Source organism: Phragmites australis, chromosome 4, assembly GCF_958298935.1.
Source record: "Phragmites australis chromosome 4, lpPhrAust1.1, whole genome shotgun sequence".
Classification (NCBI taxonomy): Eukaryota; Viridiplantae; Streptophyta; class Magnoliopsida; order Poales; family Poaceae; genus Phragmites; species Phragmites australis.
Window position 1 is genome coordinate 43,308,347 of NC_084924.1, and position 27,016 is coordinate 43,335,362.

The 27,016-nt window shown below is 43.3% G+C and overlaps 4 protein-coding genes and 1 pseudogene across 4 annotated transcripts; 1 reads left to right on the plus strand and 4 right to left on the minus strand.

Annotated features, from left to right (window-relative positions):
* The first annotated feature begins 254 nt into the window (after nucleotides 1–254).
* On the plus strand, nucleotides 255–3,855 carry LOC133916650 (ninja-family protein MODD-like). Its single transcript, XM_062360422.1, has 4 exons — nucleotides 255–405; nucleotides 517–965; nucleotides 2,293–2,631; nucleotides 3,247–3,855. The coding sequence occupies exons 2-4, from the start codon at nucleotides 563–565 to the stop codon at nucleotides 3,669–3,671; spliced, it is 1,167 nt and encodes a 388-aa protein (XP_062216406.1). The 5' UTR covers nucleotides 255–405; nucleotides 517–562; the 3' UTR covers nucleotides 3,672–3,855.
* Nucleotides 3,856–4,278: 423 nt separating this feature from the next.
* LOC133916649 (replication protein A 70 kDa DNA-binding subunit B-like) lies at nucleotides 4,279–7,732 on the minus strand. Its single transcript, XM_062360421.1, has 12 exons — nucleotides 7,451–7,732; nucleotides 7,099–7,245; nucleotides 6,777–6,989; nucleotides 6,510–6,687; nucleotides 6,134–6,401; nucleotides 5,939–6,041; nucleotides 5,714–5,838; nucleotides 5,523–5,601; nucleotides 5,299–5,443; nucleotides 5,037–5,197; nucleotides 4,832–4,952; nucleotides 4,279–4,697 (listed from the first exon to the last, which is right to left on the minus strand). The coding sequence occupies exons 1-12, from the start codon at nucleotides 7,582–7,584 to the stop codon at nucleotides 4,503–4,505; spliced, it is 1,869 nt and encodes a 622-aa protein (XP_062216405.1). The 5' UTR covers nucleotides 7,585–7,732; the 3' UTR covers nucleotides 4,279–4,502.
* A 969-nt stretch (nucleotides 7,733–8,701) lies between these two features.
* LOC133916651 (probable inactive purple acid phosphatase 1) lies at nucleotides 8,702–14,003 on the minus strand. The gene is made up of 12 exons (XM_062360423.1): nucleotides 13,585–14,003; nucleotides 13,253–13,344; nucleotides 13,085–13,151; nucleotides 12,871–12,993; nucleotides 12,075–12,167; nucleotides 11,562–11,691; nucleotides 11,259–11,340; nucleotides 11,017–11,149; nucleotides 10,342–10,547; nucleotides 10,118–10,243; nucleotides 9,257–9,566; nucleotides 8,702–9,166 (listed from the first exon to the last, which is right to left on the minus strand). Exons 1-12 carry the CDS (start codon nucleotides 13,777–13,779, stop codon nucleotides 8,861–8,863), a joined length of 1,863 nt encoding a protein of 620 aa, XP_062216407.1. The 5' UTR covers nucleotides 13,780–14,003; the 3' UTR covers nucleotides 8,702–8,860.
* Nucleotides 14,004–14,580: 577 nt separating this feature from the next.
* Nucleotides 14,581–19,746, minus strand: LOC133916652 (protein RIK). Its single transcript, XM_062360424.1, has 12 exons — nucleotides 19,454–19,746; nucleotides 19,066–19,270; nucleotides 18,821–18,919; nucleotides 18,664–18,698; nucleotides 18,490–18,565; nucleotides 18,226–18,348; nucleotides 17,986–18,072; nucleotides 17,693–17,786; nucleotides 17,500–17,614; nucleotides 16,612–17,107; nucleotides 14,982–15,360; nucleotides 14,581–14,895 (listed from the first exon to the last, which is right to left on the minus strand). The coding sequence occupies exons 1-12, from the start codon at nucleotides 19,519–19,521 to the stop codon at nucleotides 14,846–14,848; spliced, it is 1,827 nt and encodes a 608-aa protein (XP_062216408.1). The 5' UTR covers nucleotides 19,522–19,746; the 3' UTR covers nucleotides 14,581–14,845.
* Nucleotides 19,747–20,467: 721 nt separating this feature from the next.
* Nucleotides 20,468–26,572, minus strand: LOC133916653 (ATP synthase subunit gamma, mitochondrial-like; annotated as a pseudogene).
* Between the last annotated feature and the right edge of the window lie 444 nt (nucleotides 26,573–27,016).

The following is a 27,016-nucleotide window of genomic DNA, read 5'->3' on the forward strand; positions in this document are numbered from 1 at the left end:
TTTTTATATTTAAATCCAAAACTGATCAAATTTAAAATACGATGTGGACCGAATTAATCTGTTTTCTCATGTATCTATTGGTTTTCAACGTTTTATGAACCCTGCGCCCGACCCCCTCGGGCTCAGCTCCAGCCGAGCCCTTGCTGCCGGCTGCCCCGCTCGGCTCCGTTCGCACCACGCGTCGGCCGCCCTGTCGACACGCGTCGCGCGTGGCAGGCCCGCCCGTCTCCGCAATTCTAACCGAAACGCACGCCCCAAAAGCAAAACCAAGAGGCCAAAAAAGAGCAAACAATTTTGCAGCGAAGCGCCTCCTCCGCGAGAGGCGAGGAGAAGCTGCGCGTCGCGTCACCAATGGCGGCCTCCTCCCTCCCCCTCCTCCTCCGCCGCTCCCCCCGGGCAATCCACGTAAGTCGCCTCGAGCCCCTCTCCCCGCGCCTCCCCCACTCGCCTGCCCGGCTCTCGTTGCACCGGGAATGGTTTCTCCGGCGCTCAGCTCTTGCGTCCTGTCCTTGGCAGGCTCTTCTTGGATGCAGGGGCTTCCTGTAACAAGCTCGCGCGCGCGATGGAGGGCTATTCGAGGGACCTGCTGTGCGGGATCGGCAGGGGAGACGCGCCGCCACGGGAGCAGAGGTCGAGGCCGCCGCGTGTGGAGATGGAGGTGGAGCTCAGTCTCGGGCTGTCGCTCGGCGGCCGGTTCGGGCTGGAGAGGAGGGGGGAGAAGCTCTCCCGCTCGTCGTCCGTGGCGGCCATCTTGATGCCGCCGGAGGCGGTGCCGCCCGTGCTAGCGAGGACGAGCTCGCTGCCGGCCAAGGCAGAGGCGGCGGAGGTGGGGAAGAAGCTGGGGCTGAACGGCTGGGGTTCTTTCCGTGAGAACTGTGGCCTCGGCGTGCAGGCTCCGGTGAGGCTGACGGCGAGCGGGAGCCAGTCCTCGGGCTCGTCGGACGGCGAAGGGCAGAGATTGCAAGGTGCGTGTGGCTGTTCTCCATGGGGGGTTTATGCTATCTTTAGTATTTTGATACCCCAAGGAGGTAACCTTTGCTTTTAGATTTCATGCTTAGCAATGTCAACTGCAATTGCTTTGGTAGATGGTACTAACTGTGATTGCTTTGGTAAAACTGCGATAATTGGGGATAATATTTGTTGCAAAGAAAAAACATGATAGCTAGATAGGACCTTTTGGCAGACTTGGTTTGTGATTTGCAATATTCAGGTGTAATGCACACCGGGACAATATGAAATTAGCCTGCCAATTGCGTATTCTTAGTGAAGTATGAAGTAGACTACTTGTGCGTGGAGGCCGAGGTCAGGTATTGAGCTTTGACAAGCTAATGAGATCTGTTATCTAAGATCTGTTATTGCCGATGTTTCATTGTGGTGTGTACTTTTTCTAATATATATCCTGTACTGTTTTTAAGTGGTGTATTTAACTTGAAATGGAAGGCCTTGATAGCAAAGCATGTCACGCGTTTTCACAAGAATAAAATGCAAGTTTCAGAAGATTGAGTGTTACTTTGAGGTTACGCGTAGATGAATGATATAGGGAGTTCAAAGCACAAATGTCATCCATTCATGAACAGCGTACTAAATTAAAATTGCAGAAGAAAAAAGAAATACTCTTTGCTGATTAAGAATGTAACATTTGATCAAGGTGGCCTACCACAGCTGCCACTGGGAAGTCGAGTAGTATGGTTTGAAAACAGCAATTCTCGTTGGTGGATCTTAGCTAGAAATTTTAACATTACTCGCTTGTAATTCCGCCTACCATTAACAAATGTGACTTGTAAATTCAGTCATTCCATCATATCCAATTTCTTGTGTTATTTCCTCATCTAATCTCTCCAATAAAAAAATAGCGATTTGTGCGGTCCAACGGTCTGAAGTTTGGAATTGATATTTCCGTCAATATTTAGATTATACATATGGAAATGGCACTCATAGATGTGTTTCGAAAAGTGCTTTCACAACATTATTGTTTTGTTATTTGGTTTCTAGATATAATATAATATAAATTAGTCAAAGTTTCATTTTGGCGACAGTGACTGGAGAGAATACACACATGTTTTATGGTATCAATCACATGTTGGACAAATCAAATATCTCAGTAAGTAAACAGCACTAGTCTTATTTTCAAAACTTTTTAAAGCAAGATGGCACATGCAAGAGTATTGATGAAAGATCACTGAGCAGATGTAGACTGATCCATCATACGGCCTACTTGTTTTGCTATCTTCTGTTTAACGCATGCACTAAGTTAGATAATATACTAACCCAAATTGTTTTTCCCTTGTTTAGTGAATATTGCAGACCCCCTCATGAGGACTACTTCACTCCCTGCTGGCATTGACGATGAGTGTAGGAAGAGAAAGGCGGCCCAGAGTCTGAAGAGGCTCGAATTGAAGAAGAAGAGGATCGAGAGGAGGAACTGTCTCACTTCCAACATGTCAAAAGAAGCAGCTGGGCAAATTCTAGAAGAGATGAATGCAAGCACCGAGAAATTGGAGAGTTGTGTTGAAGTTGTTACAAGGAATAAGCAGAATATGAATAGGCTTTCTCCGATGCATCAGGCTACATTTACATCACGAGATTGCAGTTTGTCAGCAATGCGAAAGAAGCCGAATTCAGCCTTCAAAGGTACTTTTTTTTTCTATTTGTTGCATCATTAAGCATTTAAGCTAGATAATGCAAGTTTAAAGCGTATGTCTTTGTGTAGTAAGCATGATGCCAAGAAGTTGAATGGATATTGACTTCCCATGTTTCCGACAACATGAATCTTGCCTGGTACTACCAGTTGAACCAAATTTTGGTGTTGACTGCCATAATCCTCCTCGTTGACTCTGGCTCAAGATTGTCAAGCTCAGTGTTTCAAAAAACGTCTTAGGCAGTGCTTTAACGCCCCCAATTTATGGGGTATTCGGCATCTCTAGGTGGTCTCCTGCCTAGGCGGCACCTAGGCGGTCCAAATTTACTATTTTTAACATGCCATTACATGGAAAATAGTCACAATTGTCGTCCCCCTCCCTGCTGCCTGGAAAACGTTTGGCCACCTGGCCAGGCTAGGTGCTAAGTGGCAGCCAACCGCCCGCCTAGCGCCTAGCGACTAATGAAACATTCAGCTCTTGTAGATGTGAGCTCTTTGTTTGATGCATAGGTTTGTGACACTTAGTGTTATTCTAGTGGTTCTACCGTTCATCTGTTTTACTTTGTTTCTCATTAAGGCCTATGTAACAGTTATGTCTGCTCTTTCAGGAACGGCTGGTGCTGAGGAGCACTGCCCATCATCAGCTGTTCCACCCCCCAGTGAGGTTGCAAATGGCGCAACAGCAGCAACCCTATCATTTTCATCTTCGGCTGCCAGAGCAGCGGGCCTTGGTTCCAGTGGAGATCAACAACATATTTCAGGCAGAGTTGCAGCAAGGGCTAAGAGCATGGGGGATGCGGAGAGGATCATGATGCAGGAGATGCCATCCGTATCCACCAAGGGACTCCCCAACGGCAACAGGGTGGAAGGCTTCCTCTACAAGTACAGGAAAGGCGAGGAAGTGAGGATCGTCTGTGTGTGCCATGGTAGCTTCCTGACGCCAGCAGAGTTCGTGAAGCATGCAGGAGGTGGCGATGTTGCCAACCCGCTGAGGCACATTGTCGTCAACCCTATCCCGCTATCGTTCCATTGAACCTTCGCCAACGGACCTTGCAAGTGTTATGTAGCATCAGCCTTCAGCTTAGCTTCAGAGTAGAATCTCATCGTCAGATAGTATCTGTGGTACAGTGCTTATTACTCTGAAGAAATTGTTGGGACATTGCTCTCAGTTCTTCCAACATCTTGATAGTAACATGACCACTTTATCATTGCTGATTTTTTTTTTCTGAGAATGATTTAATCCTGCAACTTCTTTTTCAAGTAGGTGTTCCAGAAAAAAAAATGTGCAAAGTTTATGACAAAAAAATCGCTATAGCTAGTGGTTACTGGTCACGGTTTCACATATCCCCCAGTCACTAGAGATAGAATGGATGCTTAGATCTTAAAAAAAATGCACGAAACTTATGAAATTGGCAGTTTTCGGGAACCTTGTCAAGGCTCGTGAAAACACAAATGCATCCTGGATCCAGAAAGATTGAAGGGATGGCGCGAACCGCGCGATAATGCCGAACAGTGCAGCACTGATGAATAGGGGAATTTTGCTTTTACATCTGACTGATGATAGATACAAAACTGGAGCAAATGAATCGCAACAACCTTTCATCAATCACTAAATAAACCTGGCTATTTTCTCAACAAAATGTCGATAATATGGAATTGGAACTGTCAAGGAATCATACTACACTGCCCAACACATCTGGTTGCTTGAAATCACGCAAAGCAAACATCTACATATATTACAGAGGGGTTAAAAACCCTAAATCCAATGAGCACCTACTTGACACAATATAAAGTTACATCTCAATGCCTTGAGATAGCAAAACATCTCGAGCCATTCCTTCATCCTTCACTAAAAACACTGCATCTAGCAAGCAGTAAGTTTTGCGATCTCCTCGAGCAGGTACTTGGATTCAGCTGCGTAGTCAACCGGTGATTCACTCTTCACGTTGATCCGTTGCCTTCTCTCGCCCATGTATTCGTGCTGCGCGACACTGACACGAAACAGATGAGGAACCCAGGTGGCTGCTTTGAGCTTGAGAATGTAACTGTCGTCGCCCTCCTGCAACAATGGTGAGCACACACTATCAGGCACAGGCGACGGAAAGAGCTGTTGCATTTGAAAGACTGGAGCCTACAAAATGTTCAGTGTTCTCAAGGCCCTACTCTGTCAGATATTCAGACTGCAGAAGTTACCTCTTTCCTGATCCGATCAAGCTCGTCCGCGCTGCAGCCAATGATCCTCTCTGCATGCTCGTTGAAGACGGAGACCCATGCCTCACCAGTGGGATCAGAAACCTTGATGACCATGATGTACCTAAAGGAGGCAGGGAAACATTCAGATTTGGCACCCAACAGCCAATACTTAGCAGGTAAGGATGTGTTCTCGCCATGATTTTACCTCAGCGAGCACTCAGCATCATTCTTTTGGCATCCTTCACACCAGTATCCAGATCCAACAGCTTCAGTCACCTTCTTGTTGCATGTCTTGCAAGCACGGTACCACATGTTCTGGTCAGGCTTGATGTGGCTTATGAAGGCATTCAAACTGAAGAACATAGGCTGCCAAAAAAAACAAGTTACATTTGGGACGACTGCCAAATTGTAATCACACATTCGGGATAGTAATGATTTCATATTTTGGCAAACATCCAAGATAATACCTTATCCTGACCCAAAGTAGGATCACTGGTGATGTGGGTCAGAAAAACTCTATCAGAATACATGGATCTCAAGCCACCAGCCCGTGCTGCACCCATATCTGCACCAACTGGTGCCATTGAAGTACCCTGGCCTTCAGTGTCGTACCTGTTACAAAATATGGAGGGATTCTCAGGATATTGATTCGAAGCCTAATGCAAGCGTAGTGTTTAGAAGCGAATAATACCATGATCTAAGCTCCTGTGCCTCAGGCATGTCTGGGTTAATCACAAGTGTACTTTTGCCTATAGTTGAAAGAGACACACCTGGAAGAAAATTTTAATAACACAGCTGTTACTATACATTTGGCAAACTATGTTTTCATTAGTTACTATGCTGATTATCCAAAGTTGACTGAATAGGGATTTGCGGATATACCTTGGAAGTCAGATACTTTTAGGCTCTTTATTGCAATGACAGGCGAACTGTCAACCATGTCTAAGAGCTCTTGACCAGTAGTGGTAGCAAGATCATTCCAAAGAGAAACAGTAACAGTTTTGCCACTGCCATCAAATTAAAAATAAACCATCAAATGCAATGTCAGGAATATTTGTACTCCAGGCTATCAACAGAACTGTAAAAAAAAGATGAATTGATACTTACGAGTCATCTGCTACAACAATATCACGCTTTGGAATTGTCTCATTGTCGATCTTTCTCCTAACACTCAGTGTGGGCGACACACTCTGAACAACACCAATAATATCTGAAATAGTGCATAGAGAGTAGACTTAAATTAGTAAGAACAATCAGCCTGAATAAACAAAGTATCCACCTGAACTTCAATAGCTGACTTACCTACTAGCTCCCTGTCATTGACATATGATCCTAGTTGATCAATCTTGACAAAGTTATATTGCACCTGTGGAATAAAAGTTTCCCCTTCAGCTTCTTCAACAACAGCACTCTCATTTAGGGTCATCTCATAGTCATTCTGGACAGTCTTGAACTGCTTGTTGGCGATTCTAAGTGATCCTTTGGAGACATAGTAGACCTTCCCCAGCTCAAACATCGGATAGAACTTCTTCGCAGCCTCATTGAACATGGTGGCCTGGATCTGGGTGCCCTGTAAACAAATTCAGAAACTTCAGCTTACCAACCCACTTACAACAACAGCTCAACGCACAATCTACAATTGCATATATAAGAACGTTTGCCATCAGATGGCACTTACATCCTCATCAGTGAGCTCAACATTGAAGACACAACCTCCTCCACGGGCATTCCTGTAAGTTCTGAGGTTGCCTTTGCTTGTGACCCGCACCTTGATGATCCAGTTACCCTGGTAGGGGTTCAGGGAGATCAAAGGATGGACCCTTCTTGTCGTGGCCAGGCGCGCCGCAGGAGCAGCACTGCAAGCACAAAGGATAGCAATTAAGTGTAACTCTTCACAAGGATTCGGCAGAAGAACAGGATAACAAAGGGGCTTCAAAAAGCTTACTTTCCACGCTGCTCGTTCACGATCTGGGACGCGGATTTCACCTCCTGCTTCGGCTTCAGCACAACCGGGGGAGCACTTATGGGTTTGGACACAACCACACCTTCTTCCCTGGGCTTCAGGACAATCGTATGCTCCTCTTCTTCCTTGATCTCGCTCTTGATATCGGCGTCGAGCGCTTTGGACACAACCTCGCATTTGGTGATAATCAAGACTCTGTCGCATACAAGCATAGCACAAGGACTCAGGAACTTAGGCGAATATTGAACACAAACAATTCGCAAGATTAGGCAATCGGGGTGATGAAGGACGCGTGAGGATTTACTTCTCGAGTTGGCTGGCGATGGCGTTGCAGGTGTAATCAAGGATGCGTATGAGCCCGAGGTTCTGGAGGTTGCCGGAGCGGACCTCCTGCGCGAAGTGGGTGGGAAGCATCGCCTTGATCTTCGCTTTCCCGTCACTCGCCATGAAACTGCAAGGAACACCAGATCCAAGGCAAGGCTCGTCATACTCGACGACCAATTCCAAACGAACCGCGCTAACAACAGATCCGCCAATTCGTGGACCAAAATCGCAAGGATTGCTACTACGAGTAGTAAGACTACTTCTACACGGACTAGAGAGACTAGATCCAGCCGCCGGGGGGGGGGGGGGGGGGGGGCAGGGGGAGGGCTCACGTGAAACGGGTACCGATGGACTTGAGGTCGACGACCTGGACAACGATCTCCGGCACGTCGGCGGCGGAGTCCGGCGACGGGTTCGCCAGGATGAGGGACACGGCGCCCGGCGTCACCGACTTGGCAGCCTCCATTTCAGCGCTCTCCTCTCCCCTTCCCTCCCTGTCGATTCTCTCGGTGAAAGGTTTCGTGCGGGCGGCGGCGGGAATGCGTCGAGCTGCCGAGGCGAGGGGCGGAGGCGCGCGCTTATAAGGTGGCTGGAGGCGCAGCGCTTCGGGGGTTTTTGGTTGGTTTGGGCGCTTGCCGCCGCGGGGTTTGCGGCTGGTTTGGTTTTTCGCTTTGCTTTTGCGCTCGCGCGGGAGAAATTCGGGAGGCGTTGGCGCCGGGGCAGGACGAACTTTTTTGTTTTTATATTTTGTAAATAAAAATATATATGTTTATTTTAAAAATTTACCGATTTAGACTTGGGTCATCCGTGAGAAAACTGACAGGTTTAAAAATAAATTTCAGGATTACTTGTGCAATGAGAAGAAAAAAAGTCAAATTTTAAGATCTATAATTTATTTTTTTTCATTGTACAAGTCATATTTTTATTTGAATATTTTTAGAGAGTCGGATGATAGTATATTCTATATAAAAAAATTCAAAAATTTTCATGATAATTTTGATAGCGTTTTGAATTTTGATAGTATTGAAATATAACATTTTTTAATTTTTAAACCTTCAACCGTTGGAATGATGACAGCTAGAATCCAGATCTGCATTTTTTAAAACAGACATATATATTTATAATTTTTTATTTAAAAAAATCAGCCAGGACGAAGGCGGCGGGCGAGCAGCCAGATGGGCCGGTGGGATGGGCTAGTATACAGTGTTCTTAAGGGATGGGCCGGAAAGGTGAGGTGGGCTTCTTTCCAGTGCGGCGGTTAGGAGCTTCGTGGGCCCGCACTGCCACCTGCGACACGCGGATAGCGGGCCCGCGCACGCGGACAGCTGCTGCCGCTGTGCGCACCGGACCTTCGGCTCGCTCTTCGCAACACTGCTCCCTCCCTCCCCAATCTGCTGCCGGTTGCCGCGGCTGGTGTTCCCCTCCGGTCGCCGGCCACGGGCGCAGGCTTCGGCTCGCGGATCGCATATCAACAGGACTAATGGGCACCTCTCGTCTGAACAATAAATCTGCTCACGGTCCAAGTACCCCCGCGGTCCCGCACTCAACCACAAACTCATCAGAGTGACATTCTATGCACATGCTTTCCTTTCAGTTTCTTCTTGTGCCAAGCTATGGAAACGTCACAAAATTCTTACATTGGAGTCATCAGGTTCTCAATGAACAGCGTGTCAGTGTATCGATCAAAGTTCAAACAACAAGGACACCAAATCGAATTGACATGAACTCTGTGGCGCCAAGGCTCAAGACGCCAAGGTGGTGCTCGGGCAGTTGTCGACGCCGCAGGCCAGGACGTCGCGGTAGTCGCGGGAGACGGTGAAGTGGTCGTGCACGCTGCCGTCCCGGCTCCTCTTGTACTCGAACAGGAGCGTCGTGTGGTTGAACGCCGTCAGCTTCGCGAACCCGTAGTCGCGGTCTTGCGCGTGGCTCCAGCGCGCCCGGACGCTAGTGTAGTCGGCGAGGCTCGCGCCGCCGCCGCCGACCACGACGTGCGTCGTCGCCGTGAAGGCGCCGGTGTAGCGGTCCGACCCCTTGGCCACGCACACATTCTGCAGTCCACACGGCAAAAAAGAGTGTCAAGTCTTCAAAAAATGAGCACCAACTAGCTAGGTACAGAAGACAGAAGATGTGAAGCACACCTCATAAACTGGGCAAGTTCGTTCGTAGCCGTGGACATGGCCGTACATAGCAATGTCGACCTTGTACTTCTGCCAGAGTGACTGGAGGCTCTCCCTTCCCATGGGCTCTTCGGTTGTTCCTTCGTCGGCGTAGAAAGTGGCAGAGGAGTAGCCGAGAACGCGGTGCGCGAGGAAGATGAGCCATGGCTGTTTCTGCCGATCGACAGAGGACAAGCAGTGCTCGATGAACTTGTACTGCTCCGTGCCTGGCCTCCAGTCGTACTCGGTGTTGGCTATGCAGAAACGGAACATCCCATAATCCATCGAGTACCTATAAGGATGAAGTGATGTTTGATGAGAGCTTCTTGGAGACAAAATTAGAAATGCTCTAACTTTCTGCAAAAAAATTTGACGGTATGGCAATAAAGTGCCATGGACTAACAGCTTCGATACCACATTGGGTAGTTTTGGCCAATGAAGGAGCCGTTTGTTTTTAATAAATTGGTGACTGAGTAATGAAAATTCAATTATTTCAGCTAAAAAGAGCATAACAGGTTGTTACTATTCTGTTGCCCATTTGTTCTATGTTCAGAACGGGTGTTCTATATGGTATTTCATTAACCAAAAAGATTGTATAATTGATCATGTATGAGCTGTTTCATGTTGTGTCTGGACCAAATTCAGAAGAAAAAAAAGAGCGAGAGAAGACCAAGCGTAGCTCGGGTGGTTTGGAGCTAGGTTGTTTACCCAGCCTGGCTGGGTTCGATCCTTGGGGTCACAACCTAGGCGTTCACCTCCGGGTTTAATCCCAGGTGTTTCCAAACAATTAGAAGGGTTTGCCCCTCCGTTATTCTTCAAAATTCAGAAAAAAAAATGTCATACCAGAACTGCTCGCGGTTTTCTGCTGGCACATAGAACATGTTCTGAGCTGGTACTCCACATTCGCCACCCGAGTCCAGATTCCCATAGAAGGATCCTGATCCAGGCCAATCTCTTTCGTGGTTACCACTGCAAGCACCAATGAGTAGCATCAGAAACATAGCTGGAACCTTGTCTCGTCTCATTTTCATTTTGTTTCTATTGTCAAGTTGGACTACTGGACCAACCTCCCAACCATGTAAGGCACAGTAGAAGCAATGGGTTCAACCTGTGCAGTAAATTGATCCCACTGTGACAGATAGCCATTGGCATACGAGATGTCTCCAATATGGAAAATCATGTCAATATTCTTCAAGTCTTTAATTAGCTGGTTCGTTGTGTTGAGTGAACCAGGCTCAAAGTCATTGAACTCATTTGAACCATCAACCTCAGCCTGATCAAAGAGTTCAAGTGCCAATTTTTGTGTCAAGCAGGAAAAGAAACCTCATATATTTCTTTTATATACTTCTTCTGGCAAACAAAATTAAACACAGGAGCAGGCCATTGAGTCTCCTTTTTTTGCTTTTGTTTGTTAGTTTGATTTGAGATGATAAAACTTATACATAACACTGGTTTTTTGTTAAGACTAACTGAATATTAGCAAAGGAATATTATTACCAAGAGAAAATGACTAATATTTCCAACACCAACAAAATTAGCAATTAACATACCAGATTTTGGTGGATAATTCCAAGGTAACAAGAAAGCAGATAACAGTAGATACTAAAGGTCGAGAGATGCTAAATTGGCCTTCTGCCAATAGTTCCATAGCTATGCAGTAGACATTGATCTAATAATTCTATTGCATGTTTTCATAGGATAAAAAAAAGTAACACAAGCATCTTGCTGATTTGGAATCAAACCTTTCCCATATCTCCAAAAATTACAACACGTTGCAAAGAGTCTTCCCCAGGATAAGGAGGTGCTTTGAAGCTATACTGATGTCCCCAAACAATAGAACCATTAAATAGCCGATGTCCAATTTGGTATGTATACCTGAAATTCAAACTCATATGTAAAACTTGTCGGCCCTTGCATTAGCGCAATGATTAGCTAATAATGGGAGCGAGATGCAGATAAAAAAGGTTATGTGAAATATAATTACATGAAATTAGGCCATAAATCCTTGAGAAAACTTGTGTGTATGAAACCAGGATCACGCCAACCAACGGTCCTTGCAGGAGGACCTGACATAAAGCCATCATGAAGCATAGCTATGTTAATGCCTGATTGGGTTTCATGAAGAGTAAAGACATCAGCCATACTTTGCTTTAGAACAGTGAAACACTAAATCCAAATGCACAAGATAAGAATTGACGAACATTATGATCTTTCCTACAATAGATCCCGAAAATTGAGGATATAGCCCTTTATTTTTGCATGTAAGCATAGTATGAAAATTACTAACCACACATGGTGTTGCGACTGAAAGTAAGGGTGCCTGCAGGAGAAAGAATGTGGATCTGCCCTTGTATGCCCCATTTAACAAACGGTGTGGCCTCATTGGTACCGTAGCCACTTGTCCATGTCACTGTCATCTAGAGTCACTAAAACAGTCACAATATTGAAGATATGGTGCAATTTAATTCATGGAAGCACTTTAGTACACTCTCCTAAAGAAACTCGGACAAATAAGAACCAATTATGAAGGTAGAAACTTAGAAGTACTCATCCAAATGAGAATTATCTGAAATACCCTAAGTTCTTGTTTCTATTACTTTAAAGTTATTTGCGAACTATGATTTGGTCAAAAGATTATGTTCTCTTACAGCTATGAAAAAGGTGCATAAGGGAAATAAGCAAAATCTGTCATCTATTTATATTTGATATCTTTTCACTGCAGGTCACATAATATACAAATATAATGTCCAGCTGATGTTCACTTCATTACTTATAATATACTTATGAAAATGATACTTACTTCATTCCAGGATTTTCCTTGCGCTAGGCGTGGGTACACAGGAGCTTTTGGGTTTATGAAAGTTACACTCTTTGAGTGCGCAATGAGTTTTGGCTGTTGTATCACACGAAAAATGCACATAGCCAAGTTAAAGCACACAATAATTATTCGTTCTGGGTATACAGAGGAAACTGAGAAATGTTAAAATAAAAATAGCAGCATAATTAGCGACTCACATATGGTAACCAAAATCTGAACTCTAAAGCAAGTTTGTTGAAGAGACAAGAAGGTGCCCTATTGCTAAATCATTGACTATTACAGCACCATATTTAGAGTTTATATCATCAGTAGTTTAGTGTTGTGTGACATAAAAAAATTATATAGTTGGAATTTCACAGTACATAGGGTGCAAATGTCAATAGTAGCTTCTTTAGCAACACATTTATCAAAAGGGAGGCAATTTCAAGCTTTTTGTGCCCTCCAATTTACCTAGTAATACTATGGTGAGGATGACTGTTACGATTTCAGCATGCAACATGGCCAATATATCTTCAAGACAATCAACAGGAGAACTATTATGCTCTTTCTTAACAAAAGCACCTTAGCAAAGGTGATGCCTAGCAGTGGAAATGCACATGTCGTCCTTTGGCTTAGTTAAAAGTTGTATTTCAGGTGGGCTACATTTGGTTGTCAGGATTAAAGATAAAACTGATAGGATCTATGGCACTAACACTTTGCACAAAATGAAAAGGTCAAGTTTCCACGCCCTACAGTTCAATAGATTAAACTTCCAAAACAAAGAGCATTTGAGACATACATTCGAGAGGCCTCCAGAGAACAGTGCAAATGAGAAGTCCTCTCTCTGATTTATCAGCTGAAGCCTCAAGGATCCCATTCCGGTGTTTTCATAGTCAAGATTCGAGTAGTTTGCAAACTGGAACTGCCAGAACATGAAACCTCCTTCAGCGTATGTTTTTGGATAAGGGTTCTGAAGTTCACATAGAGGAGGAGTTCACAGGAGATAAACCAACCTTAATAGGAGCTGTGCACAAAAGAGGAGGCTCCACCCATTGGTTCTCTGATGGACAAATGGAATCACTGGCAAATCATAAAAAAGTTTCAGTCCAGCTTTCAATTCAGCAAGATGAAGCATGTAGTTTACCAAAGCAAGTGTCCGATATGTGTATCAGTCTATGTACTTGAAATTAGCTGGAGAGAAGACTCCAATCCAGTCATCCTTTGATGGCTTGGGGTTGCTATATCTGAGGGTCACCCATTCTTTGTCCTGACCCTGTAACAAATAAGGCAGCCGACAGTATGATTACTTACAAAATTCAGTCCTCTTTGGTCATTGGACACCTAGACTGCTAGCGATTTGCAAAATTCAGTCCGAACAGCGACAGAAACCCTCAACCCATGGTGCGCACGCGTACTCAGGAGCTTAAAACAGCTCACGCTTACTAGCCATTGACTCATCACGATACGATGTGCTCAAGTGACGTCAAAGGCGCGAGAGTTCGAGATTGCTCACCTCCAGGCCGAGAAGGGCCGGCGCGGCGTCGACGAAGGCGCCCGGCCGGGGCGCGACGGTGGCCCGGTGGATGGCAATCATCGATAGCGGCTGCTCGCAGCCTCCCGCCGCCACGGCGCTGGCGACGCTGAAGGCGACCAGCGCATAGACCACCGCCGCAATCGTCGTCGTTCTGGGCGGCGGTTCCATGACCATGATGCTCGCTTTGCTCCAGTTGCGAAATAAAGCGAGGCAAATAGATTTTGCAGTGATGGCCCGACCAAAGAGTGGCTTCTAAGCTACAAATAGAGGAGAGCCTGACGTGCAACCTGCAAAAATACTACACAAAAATGGCGAATCTTTGAGAGTTTAAACAAAGGCCAATTTGCCAAGGCAGCTTTCAGAAATGCGAGTTAGCCGATGGCCTGTTTGCAACAAAAGAATCTCGTAGGAGTTGTGTTGGAAACTTTTGGACAAAAGGATCACCCTGCTTTTATTGGAAGCATATGAGCGGCTGTGCATCAAAACTTGGATGAAACTGAAATTTCACAAGGAAACAAGCCAATTCTGGTAAGAATCGACAAAAGAAAATCCTATTCCAAACTACAAGTCAGAGGTATCTGGTGCAGTATTTGGATTTAATCTAGGCCATCTGGTGATTTCCTTAGGATCTGATGTATATAAACTTTGATCTGTACCTTTGACTTCCTTTTTTTTATAGGAACTTCCTATATTACTAACTTGCATCTGAACTGGTTAAGGAGAAACAGATCTTTTGACCCCTATGCTTCCATGAAAATACCAGTAGCAGCTCTCCATGTATTCCGGTAAAACAAAAACAAAAAAAGAGCCCACATGCGATCTTAGACTGATTACAGAGCACTAAGTTTGCGTGATAGCAGAACCGAAAATGACCTAAGTATGACTTGGTTACAAGAAGTTGGAACGGTTACTCTAAGGTCCAAATTAAAATGGGGACAATTCAGCAACCCCCCTGAGATCTAAACGAACTCAGTATTGTGTAAGAAAAAACAACCCACAGTTCATTTTGACAACTTCAGATTCATACAAGGTACATGGAAATCTGTTGGCCTGTTAACATAGTACTAAATAACAAGTCCGACGACCTCTTGCACTAAGAAGATGCACCAGGCCAGGGAACATCCTTATCTGCCATTCCAATTTCACACTAGACTACATTAACAGACTCTTCACAAAGCCCAAAATGGTCTCTGTCCTCAACTTGGGGGTTGGATTGCCTCGAGGTATACTGTAAGTTGCATTAATCATCGTCGTCGTCATCTCCATAATCCATAAGCTTCAGCAAAGTATCTGGAAATGAATGACAGATAATATGCAACTTAGCAACATTAGATCGATACTATGCACAAACTATATTATAAATGTGCCAATATTACCAGACACAAGTGTGCCTTTTGGTTCTTCCTCCTTGGGCTCCTTTGGAGGTAATTGAGCCAACCAAAATTTTGGTGGCGAGATTGATCTTGCATCCAAGGACCTTGGAGGTGCCATCGGCTCCTGTGAAGCGAAAACCTTTTTCTCATTTCTGGACAATATCTCATTTGAAGGAAACTTGGGTGGTGGCGGAGGCATGCTCCTGGGCGGTGGAGGTGGCATGTTTTTGGATAGATGTGATGGCATATCCACTTGGTCTGGTGGAAGCACTCCATTTGATCCAGGCTGAACATTCTTTGGAGGTGCAGCAATTGATGAACTGCTAATGCTACCTAAACTATTTAAACCTGTCTTAACAAATTTGGACCCCTGTTGTAAGTTCTGGAAAGATGAAACAAAACAAGCATTTATCCATCAAATTCCTTTGCATTAGAGTATGTAGTACACAACGAAATGCAGAAGAAGAATGAAATCAGCAACAATTTTGCATAAACAGCGCAAATATAAACATCTTTCGTAGGGACACAAATACTAGTTAGCATGACTCGTAGCAGGTTCAGAGCTTCATTTTCAAAGATAGAAGCAGATACGTTGTAGAGAAAATTTTCAATCTGAGGCGAAGTTTGTATAATGAAGAACATAACAAAAAACTTACTCAATATTTATGATAACGCAAAAAATAAACATCGTCTTGAGTCTGCTTAACTAAGCCAAGACGTTCCGTATGAAAGGTTTATCGCACTTTGCATGTTTATACTACTTGGAACTTCCACAAAAATAGGAAATTTTCTAAGTGCAAAACTTTCTCCAAAGAGAGGAAAGAAATAAAGCATAACCAGACTATACAAAAATCTACTGACAAGACTATACCAACCAACCAATTTCAAATCTAAGGCATGTTAGCAATGTTAATCAACATTAACGAAATCTGCAAGTGAACATGAACAGATCAAATGCAAAGGTTAAAAATTTCTATTGCTGTAAAGTGTAAACAAGTAACAAGATATTCGAAGAAGTCGGCATCTTGTCAGTTAAACTCCATCGCTAATGCAAACGCCAACTTGTAACAAAGCCTGTGAAAAATCCACATATATATCTATTACCACCTGTGAGCTTCAGACAAGGTCAGAGAAAATACCTGGAATGAAATTAAATGTCAGAAGCAGATAAAAGAATCCGATAAAAAAAAATGAACATGTCAATCTGGCAGTCAACTATTGTTTATAGTATTGTTGTGAAATTTGGATTTCTCCTCTCCATTGAGGGAACTGCAATTAACTTCAGGAGAAAGCAAAGTTCACAGGACCATTTTGCATATTTTTTTAGGGTTAGTTTAAAGCAAGTCAGATAAATTATAAAGTAGTAATTTTACTTCTAAGGCTCTGAACAAAGACTAAATAATCAGACCATTATTTCTTTCAAGTATATATGTGAGACCATTATTTCTTTCAAGTATATATGTGTAAAACATATATGATCATGAACTCCATGGGGAACATTTGCTGTGTTGCATCAGAGCTCCTTAATAATCAAAAGAAGTGTAAGAGATGGGCTTAGAAAGTACTGTAGTAGCTCCTGTAATTAAGAATTAAGTCAAGACTATATCAGCCAAATCAATACAACTAATCGTACCTGACTTTCTGCTGTCGGTCCCTTGGAAACTGGTAATTCCTGGAATTTCCTCCTTTGGGAACGTTTATCTGTCTCCACATCTGAGCCCGAGTTCACCTTTGTCACCGTGCCTGTTAATGCGGGCGTCGCTTGAACAACCTGAGATGTCGACGATGAAGCATGCTTGAGTGTGAATGCCACTTGCTGCAATGGAGTTGCTTGGGGATAAATGTCCCCATAACCACTGTAACATGCCCCACCATTTACTGGTGGAACAGGACAGGTCATGTTACTGGGTGGTGGAACCCCAGAATTAGTTGGAGCCCCAGATTGCAGTATCACTGAAGGAGCAACGGTGGGAGCAGTAACTCCACTAGATGCAAAGGAATGTGATGCCCCTGTTAACACATTAGGCCCTAAAGTAGAATGTACATCCAATCTTGTCCCTGAGGTGTGGACACCAGCTAACAACTGCTGAGGAGGTGGAACGGCACCATATACTTTTGAAGAAGAAATTCTGTCATGCAAAAAAGATATAATAAATGAGAATGGTAAGACTTTTCTAGTATGATCCAATATCCACAGAAGAATCTGTACATGCTTCACTGTTGGGTCAGAAAAAAAAAAGACACAGAAGGACGTCGAGTCAACGGGTTGAAACTTGGTTGAACACCAGACCCTAATATGAAGTAAGCTTGGTACAATCATTTGCTTAAAAACAAGTATTAGAAGGATAAATCTGATAACAGCAAGATGAGTTACAGAGTAATCAAAGATGGTGCGCATTTTTACAGGTTCAAGATGGTTTGCATTCGAATGCAAAGGTTGTATTCTCATAAAACAGAAGACATCAAAGCAAAATATCGCATCATTTAATTCAACAAAAGGAAGCTTAGCAAATTTACAGACCTGGAAGCACCAAATTCAGCTGCTATAGTATCCAGGAGGTTCTCTGCCAAAACTTTTGCAGCTTCTAGGCTCTTCAAATGTAAACTTGTGAGGTATAGGTGTAGAGGTTGTGAAGCTGCAATAGACGATACAGAATAAAATACAAGCTTTCAAGATCATAAGTTTCCAAAAGCTGTTGAAATAAGCTATCAACCTTCGCCATGACAACTGCCAAGATTCCCTAAATCTCTTCCTCTTAGTGCAACAGTGACACCTGTTTCATTCATGATGTGATTTATGTACTGATCCTGCATAAAAAAAATCACAAGCACCAGCAGCACCAAAATAGTTTCTCCCATCCAAGTTGGGATGTCAGAGAAAGCTTCAAGATTAGTTCTTTCAAAAGAATGTAAAAACAGAACATAATTGACAAAACAAAACTGAGAGATGTTAATAATGCACTGATCAAATCAAACCAACATCACATATAGTTCTACAAGGACATACATTTGGACCACGGATTCGAGCTGCAATGTTTAATGATGGATCTGCATCAAAACCCAAAAATATCGAGGCACTAAAAGGATGAACTGCCTGCGAAATAGGAACAGATAAATGAAGTTAACTTTCTCAGGTAGACTTTCTTATGTTACGTATAGCAAACATATTACACTGGTCCCCATCCCCCCCCCCCCCCCCCCTCAAAATGGTTACATATACTCATGATGTGGAGATATGGAGGATTACCTGTCCGATGCTAGAAGAGAAAGGAGCTGATGTAGTTTCTGAGATTGTTCCTCGTTTCAATATTTCCTCAATCATTGAAGCTGCGCAATCAACTGCCTTAATGCGCTCAGCAGTATCTTTCAACTAATGAGGGGGCAAATGCAGTATATTATTATCTTAATACTGATATAAGGAATATTTATACTGGATCGAAAATAGAATAGAAGCAAGAGTTACATGCTGCTATTTATGGCAATTGAATTAGATTAAAATAAGAATATTTACCTGAGATCCAGCAGAAATATGTAGATAGAGAGGCTTCTCACCATCAGGCTGTCCGTTTGGAGGATGATATCTTCCTCTGACCAGGTCAAACCAAGTTAGTACTTGTGCATCAGAAATGAATCTGGTAATGATGAACCGTCACGGCTCACAACCAAACATTCGGGTCAGAAATACCTGGTAATGATGACAGTGCTTGTGCATCTCTGAATCTGTAAGGTATCAGGAAAATTATTTATTATGTTTCTGCCTCTGTAATATAAGCAATTTAATGTTTCAAAAGAAACAAAGTTTCCCAAAGAAGTGCATCGGACTTGTCTCATTAAGGATTTACCTCTTCCTGTGTTTGCCGTTTCGTAAGTTTATATCGCACAGATGGATCGGCATCGTTTATAACGATTTCTCGAGCAATAATTTCATCTGGTAGCTTTGCCTGACAGAATAGCAAACACATATGTAGTGATACAGATACTAGCCAGACAACCCTACATCTACACAAAATTGTCCATATAGCAATATTTTTGGAGTTAAAGAAACTACATCACGTAAGAACTATATCATGATTCATGCAACTAGTACCTGACTCAATTTCTGAACTGCGGCAGCGGCATTCTGGAGCACTGACGGTGCAATCTGGGCCTGCAAACCATAAGGAGCAGGGCCTACACTGGGCAATGTAAGTGCAACGCCAGGAAGAGCCCCGATGTTCATCACGGGCAGGCCCGCCACAGCAGCAGCCGCGGAGACCAAGTGCTCGGCGGGCTGATCCCACTTCCTCTTCTTCCTACAGAATAAGCGCGCATGTTTCAGAGGCCCAGCGTCCCCAACCCCCACTCAACCGCGAGGACGGAAACCAGATGCGCAGAGCAGTAGTTTTCGCAATCAATGGCAAAACAGTGACGGCGTCGACCGCCGGATCTCAATATTCCGAGGGATTCGGGGATCGGAGAGCGAGCGAGCTGGGTACCTCTCGGGCCTCTGCCTGGCCGCCGCGGCGGGCTCTTCGGCGACCTTGGGGGCGCGTTCCTCCGTCATGGGCGCTCGCCGGCGGGCCGCTTAGGGGAGGAGACGGGCACGGGGGCAGCGGAGGCGGAGGCGGAGACGGAGGCGAGGCTTGGATGCGGCCGAGGAGAGCTGGGTCCGGGTAGGTGGTGCCCGCGGGCCGCGGTGGTGGCGGCTTTGGATGGACTGGTAACTGTTCCGTCCGTGCGTTGCCGGTGTGCTAACCGGATGCGGATAGCTCTTAGCGAGTCGTATGATTTCCCTTTTCATGTTAGGATGAGAAGATTCATATGAACTTGGATGGTTCGATTCGAAGGAGAATTTTTGTTACGAAAATATAAATTTTAGATTTCTTTTGGACGGTTTTAGTTTTGGCCTCTTTTTATGTTTTTTTTCCGTCAAACTTCACATCGTGAATCTGTGCTACAAATATAGATACAGAATTATTTTTAGAAAGGTATAATTTTAACGTCACTTTGCAACAGTAATAAGATGTAGTAGCGACATCATATCTCAAATTGGCTGGAGCCACAACATCAATCATCACTCTAATACGACATGAACTTGGTGGCTATCATGTATAGCAATACAAAAATTGATCGTCACCATTTATACAAACTAGCCGCCCCTAGCTGTTTGACATGGTTCGGTTGCAATCTGAACAATGTGTTTGCTTGGGGAAAAGGCTGATGGAGCTCGCCCGTTCTTCCTCTCATTCATCTTCGTGCCTCTGATTTTCCCCAAATTCTTGAGAAAATCCTCCACAGATTAGCATGTGTCACTGTTGAATATTCTTTCTGTATGTGTCATGGGCGCACAGCACCATCATTGTCGGATTAATTATTGCAACTTTGCATAGCAGTTTGTTTGCCACGGAAAAGTGAAATAAAAAGGGGTTAAAACTGAGGCTCCAGATGAAAAGAAGCCTTCTTGGGAGAAGTAAAATGGGGGAAAAGAAAAGGTCCGTATAGTTTCTTCACTATCCTTCAAGCGCGGATGCACCAGATATAATCTCAATGAGCTCTGTAGTAATGGATGCTTGGCGTGTCCTAGATATGGAAAACAAAGCAATCAGTCTATCTTCTCACATCCTGCTGTGCATTTTGCTATGGCTTACGTATGCATTTCTGGTGGACATGTAGGTCTGCAATATGCTTGTATGAAAAGAAATCGGTGAAAATAAACCTGTTGTAAGTGAGAGTGAGACGGTCAAGCATATCACCAGCATTTTTGCTAGAGCTGTCCATGGCAGACATACAGGCTCTAAGCTTACTGCATGCATTCTCTAGGGCACCGTTATACAGGACCTGCCATAAGTCAGGTAGCGTGATACATTACCATGAGCGAGGAAGTTATCTAGTCTCAAACACAAATAAATCCATGAAAGTATTTTACATGCTTCCATGTATATTCAAAGAATCTACACAACAAAAAGTGCTAAGTCATCAGAAAATATGTTGCTTTGAAGAATAAAGGAAATGATTAGCTCCTTAGTGATCACAAAATACTTACACAAGAAAACTGAAACTCAGCAAGATTCTGCAGTATCTCTGATTTTGTCTCACCACCTTCAATTTCATAAGAATCCAGATCACCAACCTTCCCATTAGCTTCTGATTCATTTCCCGCAACCTGCCAAAGGAAGAAAGAAGTCAGCAATAAAGAACACAAAATGTGGTATTATGGATGGTTTTGGTGATTGGAGCACAAATTAACAAGCCTGACTTGTACTTATCTCAGGGGATAGTATTGTTGCAAATTTGCAATTATAGGCTTAAATGATATGACAGAATGGAACTTGTTGAAAACAACCCTCAGAGCATCATATTCCACATTTTTCAATATGTCATCAGCCAGCACAGCAATCTGAAAAATTGTAGAAGAGATAGCAATCAAGTTGGGGGCAACAAGAAAACAACAATTTTCTATTTTTAGTCTACTAATGTGAAACTATTTCTGCAATTTCTTCATAGTAGGAAAATATTTTCACAGAAAACAGGATTATCCCCAACTTGTAAGAAGCTAGACAATGTGAGCCTTATAGCATGCCAAGGCAAGACATGCTTGTCATAATTCAAATTCCACAAAATAACAAGCGAGAGCATCCAAATAGATAGCTTTTCCTAGTATTAACATAAGTAATAGTCAATAATTTGATGTCACAAAGAACCAACTGCTTAATGCAGAAGATGATTATGTTGCGTTCTTTAATACTTGAAAATGAAGGCACACAAAGTAGAAAAGTAGAAGGGTCTAACTCACAACTCTTCCACGTGAGCAAAACAAACAATAAATTAGGTAACATATTTGTTAGGTATATGATAGTTTACACGGTTTAACTAGTACATCCATAAGATGATTTGTGGTCATCACTGTTACAGCAGGCAACTCATACAAAAATTCATTCGGAAGAGCCGAGAATTGCATTAAATGAGTTAACCAGTAACTAGAGCAGACATCCTTTTTAGCACACAACCAAATTTATTGAGCAGGAGAGTTCATTAAGTTCTATACCCCACAACCCAAAAGCTGAAAACATCATTCTACGAAAACCATAAGCCATGAAGAAAATAAACAATCCAAACACTTAAACTGAAATCTAAGCCATATAAGGCTATAACCTGTTTTATACTTGTATAACAGGAAGAGAGCACTGCACAATAAAAATGGAGTTTAATTAGGCAAAGTGGAATACATACATGTGTATAGTTGATAGGGTTCTTCTGTAACTCAGTTATGGTCAACTCAATGTTGTTTCTTGAGTCACGCACCAGCTGAACTTTGCCTTTTTCTCCTAATACGACATACTTACTTTCTTTATCCGGACCTGGTTAGCAGGAGTACAGGCATGAAGTTTGAAAGCTTAAACCCTCAGCAAATGATTATATTTATATGTCAGCCACGTGAATAAATTACCAGATGTCAATTTGTGAAGAGCCCTACTAATTTTCACGGATGTTGAATTAATACCGCCACAAAGCCCCTTGTCAGGGGTGATGGCCACAATGACATTCTTCTTGAGATCGACACCTGTTAAGTCAAAGCAGTTAACAAACCGTACATGCAGGTTCCTATAGTCATAAGAGATCACGGCAATTGCAAAGTTTTGGCCATATAAACATATGACAAAAAATAGATAATTTATATCTAGATGTAAACTTATGGTAATATATAACTCCTTCTTAAATTAATTAAAATGACAAACATATGACTACAGTAGCACATGACAAGTTTTTTTTCCTCGAACGTACAGAAGAGCTATGTGTCATTTCATTAAAGAAGAAAGAGTACAAAGAGCGCCGCACTATAACAGCACTCAACCAACCCCCAAACGAGGAAAACACATTTGTGCCATGAAAAACACTGAAACAAAACGACCAACTATAAGAAAAGAGGACCTCCTAAAACTATCCAGCTGGCAAGTTTCGAAGGTCTCGCGCCCCGGCGGCGATCCAAAGCAAGCTTTCATCAGCCACCGTGCGCACCACCAGTCTTACACTCGGAGTTGCACCGTTGAAAACACAGTTGTTGCGATGCTTCCACAACTCCCATGCCACCAAAATAATGAGAGTATTAAGGCCCTTTTGGAGTTGCTTGTCAACCCGTTGTCCTGCACGCACACGACAAGTTGAACAGTTATTCCACGAGGAAATTAACTAAACTGCATGTGTCTACAGAGTAATGCAGCCTAAGATAATCAAAAGAAGTCCCAAAAAAAGCTACGCATTCTTTTGGAAGAGAAAGAGAGCAAATTTGCTATCAGCGAGAATAAATGTTCATCGCAGAAACATGAAAAAATATACTAGTATATTTACCATGTTTGATGAAATAGTGCATCCCCATCAAAGGAAGTTTAAAAAGATATAAGCTCTAAAGAAGCATAGCATCACATGTTTGATTTTTTTTTTTTTTACTATAAGCACGCATGCTACATGATACTGAATTTCAGTTACTTCTGAGGCTGATGCCATCGAGATTTCAACTGATCAACTTAGCATAGACTGTCAGGGACACACTATTGCAGGAAAGATGCCACCTTGAGGTAGTATAAACCTCATCAAAGAAGCATGGCTTGAACGTTCAGGATACCAGTAATTGAAAGTGCGTCTAACCCCTATGTGTGGTTTTGGTAATTAATGATAATACCTATGGACTAACAATATTGTTGAGATTGTTAGTAGGTTGTTCAATAGGTGATGCATGGAGAAGAGACATGCATGAACTCTAGGTGAATGGGAAGATTGAAAGTACATCAAGATGAATGAGCTATAGGTGATGCTCGGATGTGATGCATGGAGGAGAAATATGCATCTAGATAAATAAGCTCTTGGTGATGCTCATAAAAAGAAGAAGAAGCTTGAGGAATGACAATAAGCATGAAGGCTAAGTCACTTGTGGAGACTAAGTGACTAAAGGTATAAATTATTAATTTAGTTTTATGGACTAACCCATATGTTTTGTGATTGAGAGTGAGTTGGGGTTAGGATCTATAAGAAGGCATAAGTTGAATTGAAATCACATATGCCAAGAGTGAAGAATAAAAGTGGACTCCATATATGAAAAAGTGAATTCTCTGAAGATGTCGAATACAAAATAGTTTTTTATGGCAAGACGGTGAAGGGCAAGCAAGACTCGGCTGCGATGGACCATCCGTGGTAAAGGGCAAGCAAATGGCTTGACGCCGAAGGACCAAGGCGGTGGTGAAGAGTGAGTGAAGGCTTTGCGCCGATGGACCATGCGAGGCCATGGGAAGCTATGGATGATTCACATCAATCACATGAGGAATCAAGAATAGATGGAGTGAAGATTTTATGGAAGTTGACAACCCTCAAAGGTTTGAAAGTAAGAAGCGGTACTTGAAAGTTTTCAAAAGGCTCAAATTGGTTCAAATGTGTTTTATCTTTGAATTTGAGTATAGGTATACCACACTATTAAGAGGGATGCAACGTGAGCTAATTGTCGCGTATCAGTGCTCAAGAGTTCCCAACCAAACCCAAAGTGAGAGTTTGTTGTTAAGAGTCCGGAGCAGAAAGTGTGGAAGTGTCCAAAATAGGTTTTGAAGTGTTCTTAGTTTGATCCTATATGTTTTAGGTTATGAATTCAGTTGGTATGTGTAGCCCTCTGAATAAGCTTTTCATAGAGTCCAAAATCATCGAAATCGGACTCCAGGATCAAAAGTTATCACCGTTTTTCGGAGGTCAGCTGTGCTGTACTCGGAGACTCTGGTGAAAACCGGATTCTCCGGTACCTCGAGTGGCCGGAGACTCCGGTGAAGTCCGGATACTCTGGTACCTGGAGTGGCCGGAGACCCCGAGAAGTCTCCGGGGCTATTTTCTGTGTTAAGTGCCGACCGGAGACTCCGGTGTAGGCCGGATACTCCGGTGTAGTCCAGAAAAGAGCATAACTGCTAGTTCTGACACGTTCTGTGACCGTTCTGACGCCGTTTTTGGAATTGAGACCGGATACTCCGGTGTTCACCGGATACTCCGGTGTTCACCGGATACTCCGGTGTTCATCGGATACTCCGGGGTAGGTGTGTCAGAACAGTAACAGCTAGTTGTTTGAAGTGGGCTATTTATACCCCACTCACCCCATCCTTTGGGGCTGCTGCAAGGGGCACGAAAGAACATATTTTTAGAGCCAAAAGAACCTCTCTCACTCCATTCTAGTGTGTGATTTGAGAAGAAAAGTGAGTTGGGTTGAGAGATTGAAAGATTGAGTGCAAGTGAGCTAAAATCCAATCTTGAGCACTTGAGTTCTCGGCAAGAAGTTCGTCATCGTGTTTGTTACTCTTGGAGGTGAAGCCTCCTAGGCGGCTAGGCGTCGCCGACGATCACCCAAGGTTATGGGTTGCCGCGGAAGTTTGTGAAGGGCTCGATTTCGCCTCCGCAAGGGAAGAAATCAAGAGTGGACCAAGGAAAGCGGTTGAAAGAGACCCGGCTTGTTGGAGCTTCCTCAACGGAGACGTAGGATTCACGGTGGTGAATCCGAACTTCGGGAAATAAATCTTGTGTCTCCTCTCTTGTTTCTTTACTTTTAAGTTCTTGTTCAAATCTTTGTGCATATTGCTCGATCTACTTCTTTGTGTGTATTTGAGTGTAGGTTCTCTGTGAATCTACTTGGAATCATCTCCGGAAATACACGATATCATTTGGTTTGAGCTAGAACTCCCTGCCCATCCTTTATATTCAGTTTCGGGCTCAGTTCTGTACAGAAACCGGAGAATCCGAACTTTACCGGAGTTTCCAGACCTGTACAACCCAGAGAATCCAGTCTTCACCGGAGTATCCGAATAAACAGTAATTTTAGGCATATGAACAGTGTTTTTAGCCTTTTTCAATTTAAGTTTTATTGCATATCTCTCGCTAGATTAGAGTAATTTTTGTCACCTTAGGATTATAATTTCCACACTTATTTAGGGTGATTGTGCACTAGTTGAGCCTAGCATATTTAGGTTTTTCACAAGTGAAAAACCCGTTAGTTTATATTCCGCTGCAAGTTTAGACCAATGGTAAAATGGAACGAATTTTTGTAAAAACGCATATTCACCCCTCTAGGTGACATCATTGTCCTTTCAGTAATCCTTAGGAATTAGGATATAGACCAAACCCATTAAAGAAATTTAGCTTGAATCTTTCAATATGCTAGTGAGAATTAAGGGTAATAGACTGACAGATCAAACCCCACCAAAGAAGCATAGCATCATACCAAATACACACAGAAGGATGGGACAGATGAAAGAAAATAGAAAATAGGCTATTGTTTCGATCCTATGGTCCGAAAATTACATCCATATAGATACTGGGAGCATCCCCAAGAAGGGCAGTGAACGGCTGCCACAGGCCACGCGAATTTTCAGTCCTGGTCTGAACAGCTCGAAGCTTTGATGCTGCAACCATCTTCATAGCCTTTGTGATCTTTTGAATGTTCTTAACGCTCTTCATCCGATTCCTCGCTATCAAACAAATACTAGTAAATAGGAACACTTTTTAATTTCAGGGGTACAAACAATGAAGCAATGATCAGAGTGAAAAGACCCCATACCAATTTGAGTTGAAATAGACCGCACACCAAGTGGAGCCATCTCCCTGCCTGTTCAATATGCAGTCAGCACATATCCATATAGGCTCCATTTCCATATGAACAAATGATGCAGTGTAGCAGGACTACTCAACACATGCATGACAAGGGATAGATGCTATGGCAAGACTGGATAATTCCACGCATCTAAGGTTCCCTGCCGACGGATGTGCGTTAAACAATAAACAATTAAACATCACAGCCTAAATAGGGTGGAAAAATGTCCCATATCAAACACATTGCGAGCTTGCACCGATCAGCTATGAAGAGACCAATCGTGCGCATCATATTGTTTCGAGAAGGCTCCCGAATGTGCGAAACAAACCCCATGCCCCTGGATCGAGCCCGAGAAAAATGGGGGGGTGAGAGGGAAGTGTTGGTAGAGAAATTGTTGACGGCCAATTTCACTGTGAAATTCAAGTATTGTCATTTTTTTAGCATATACATC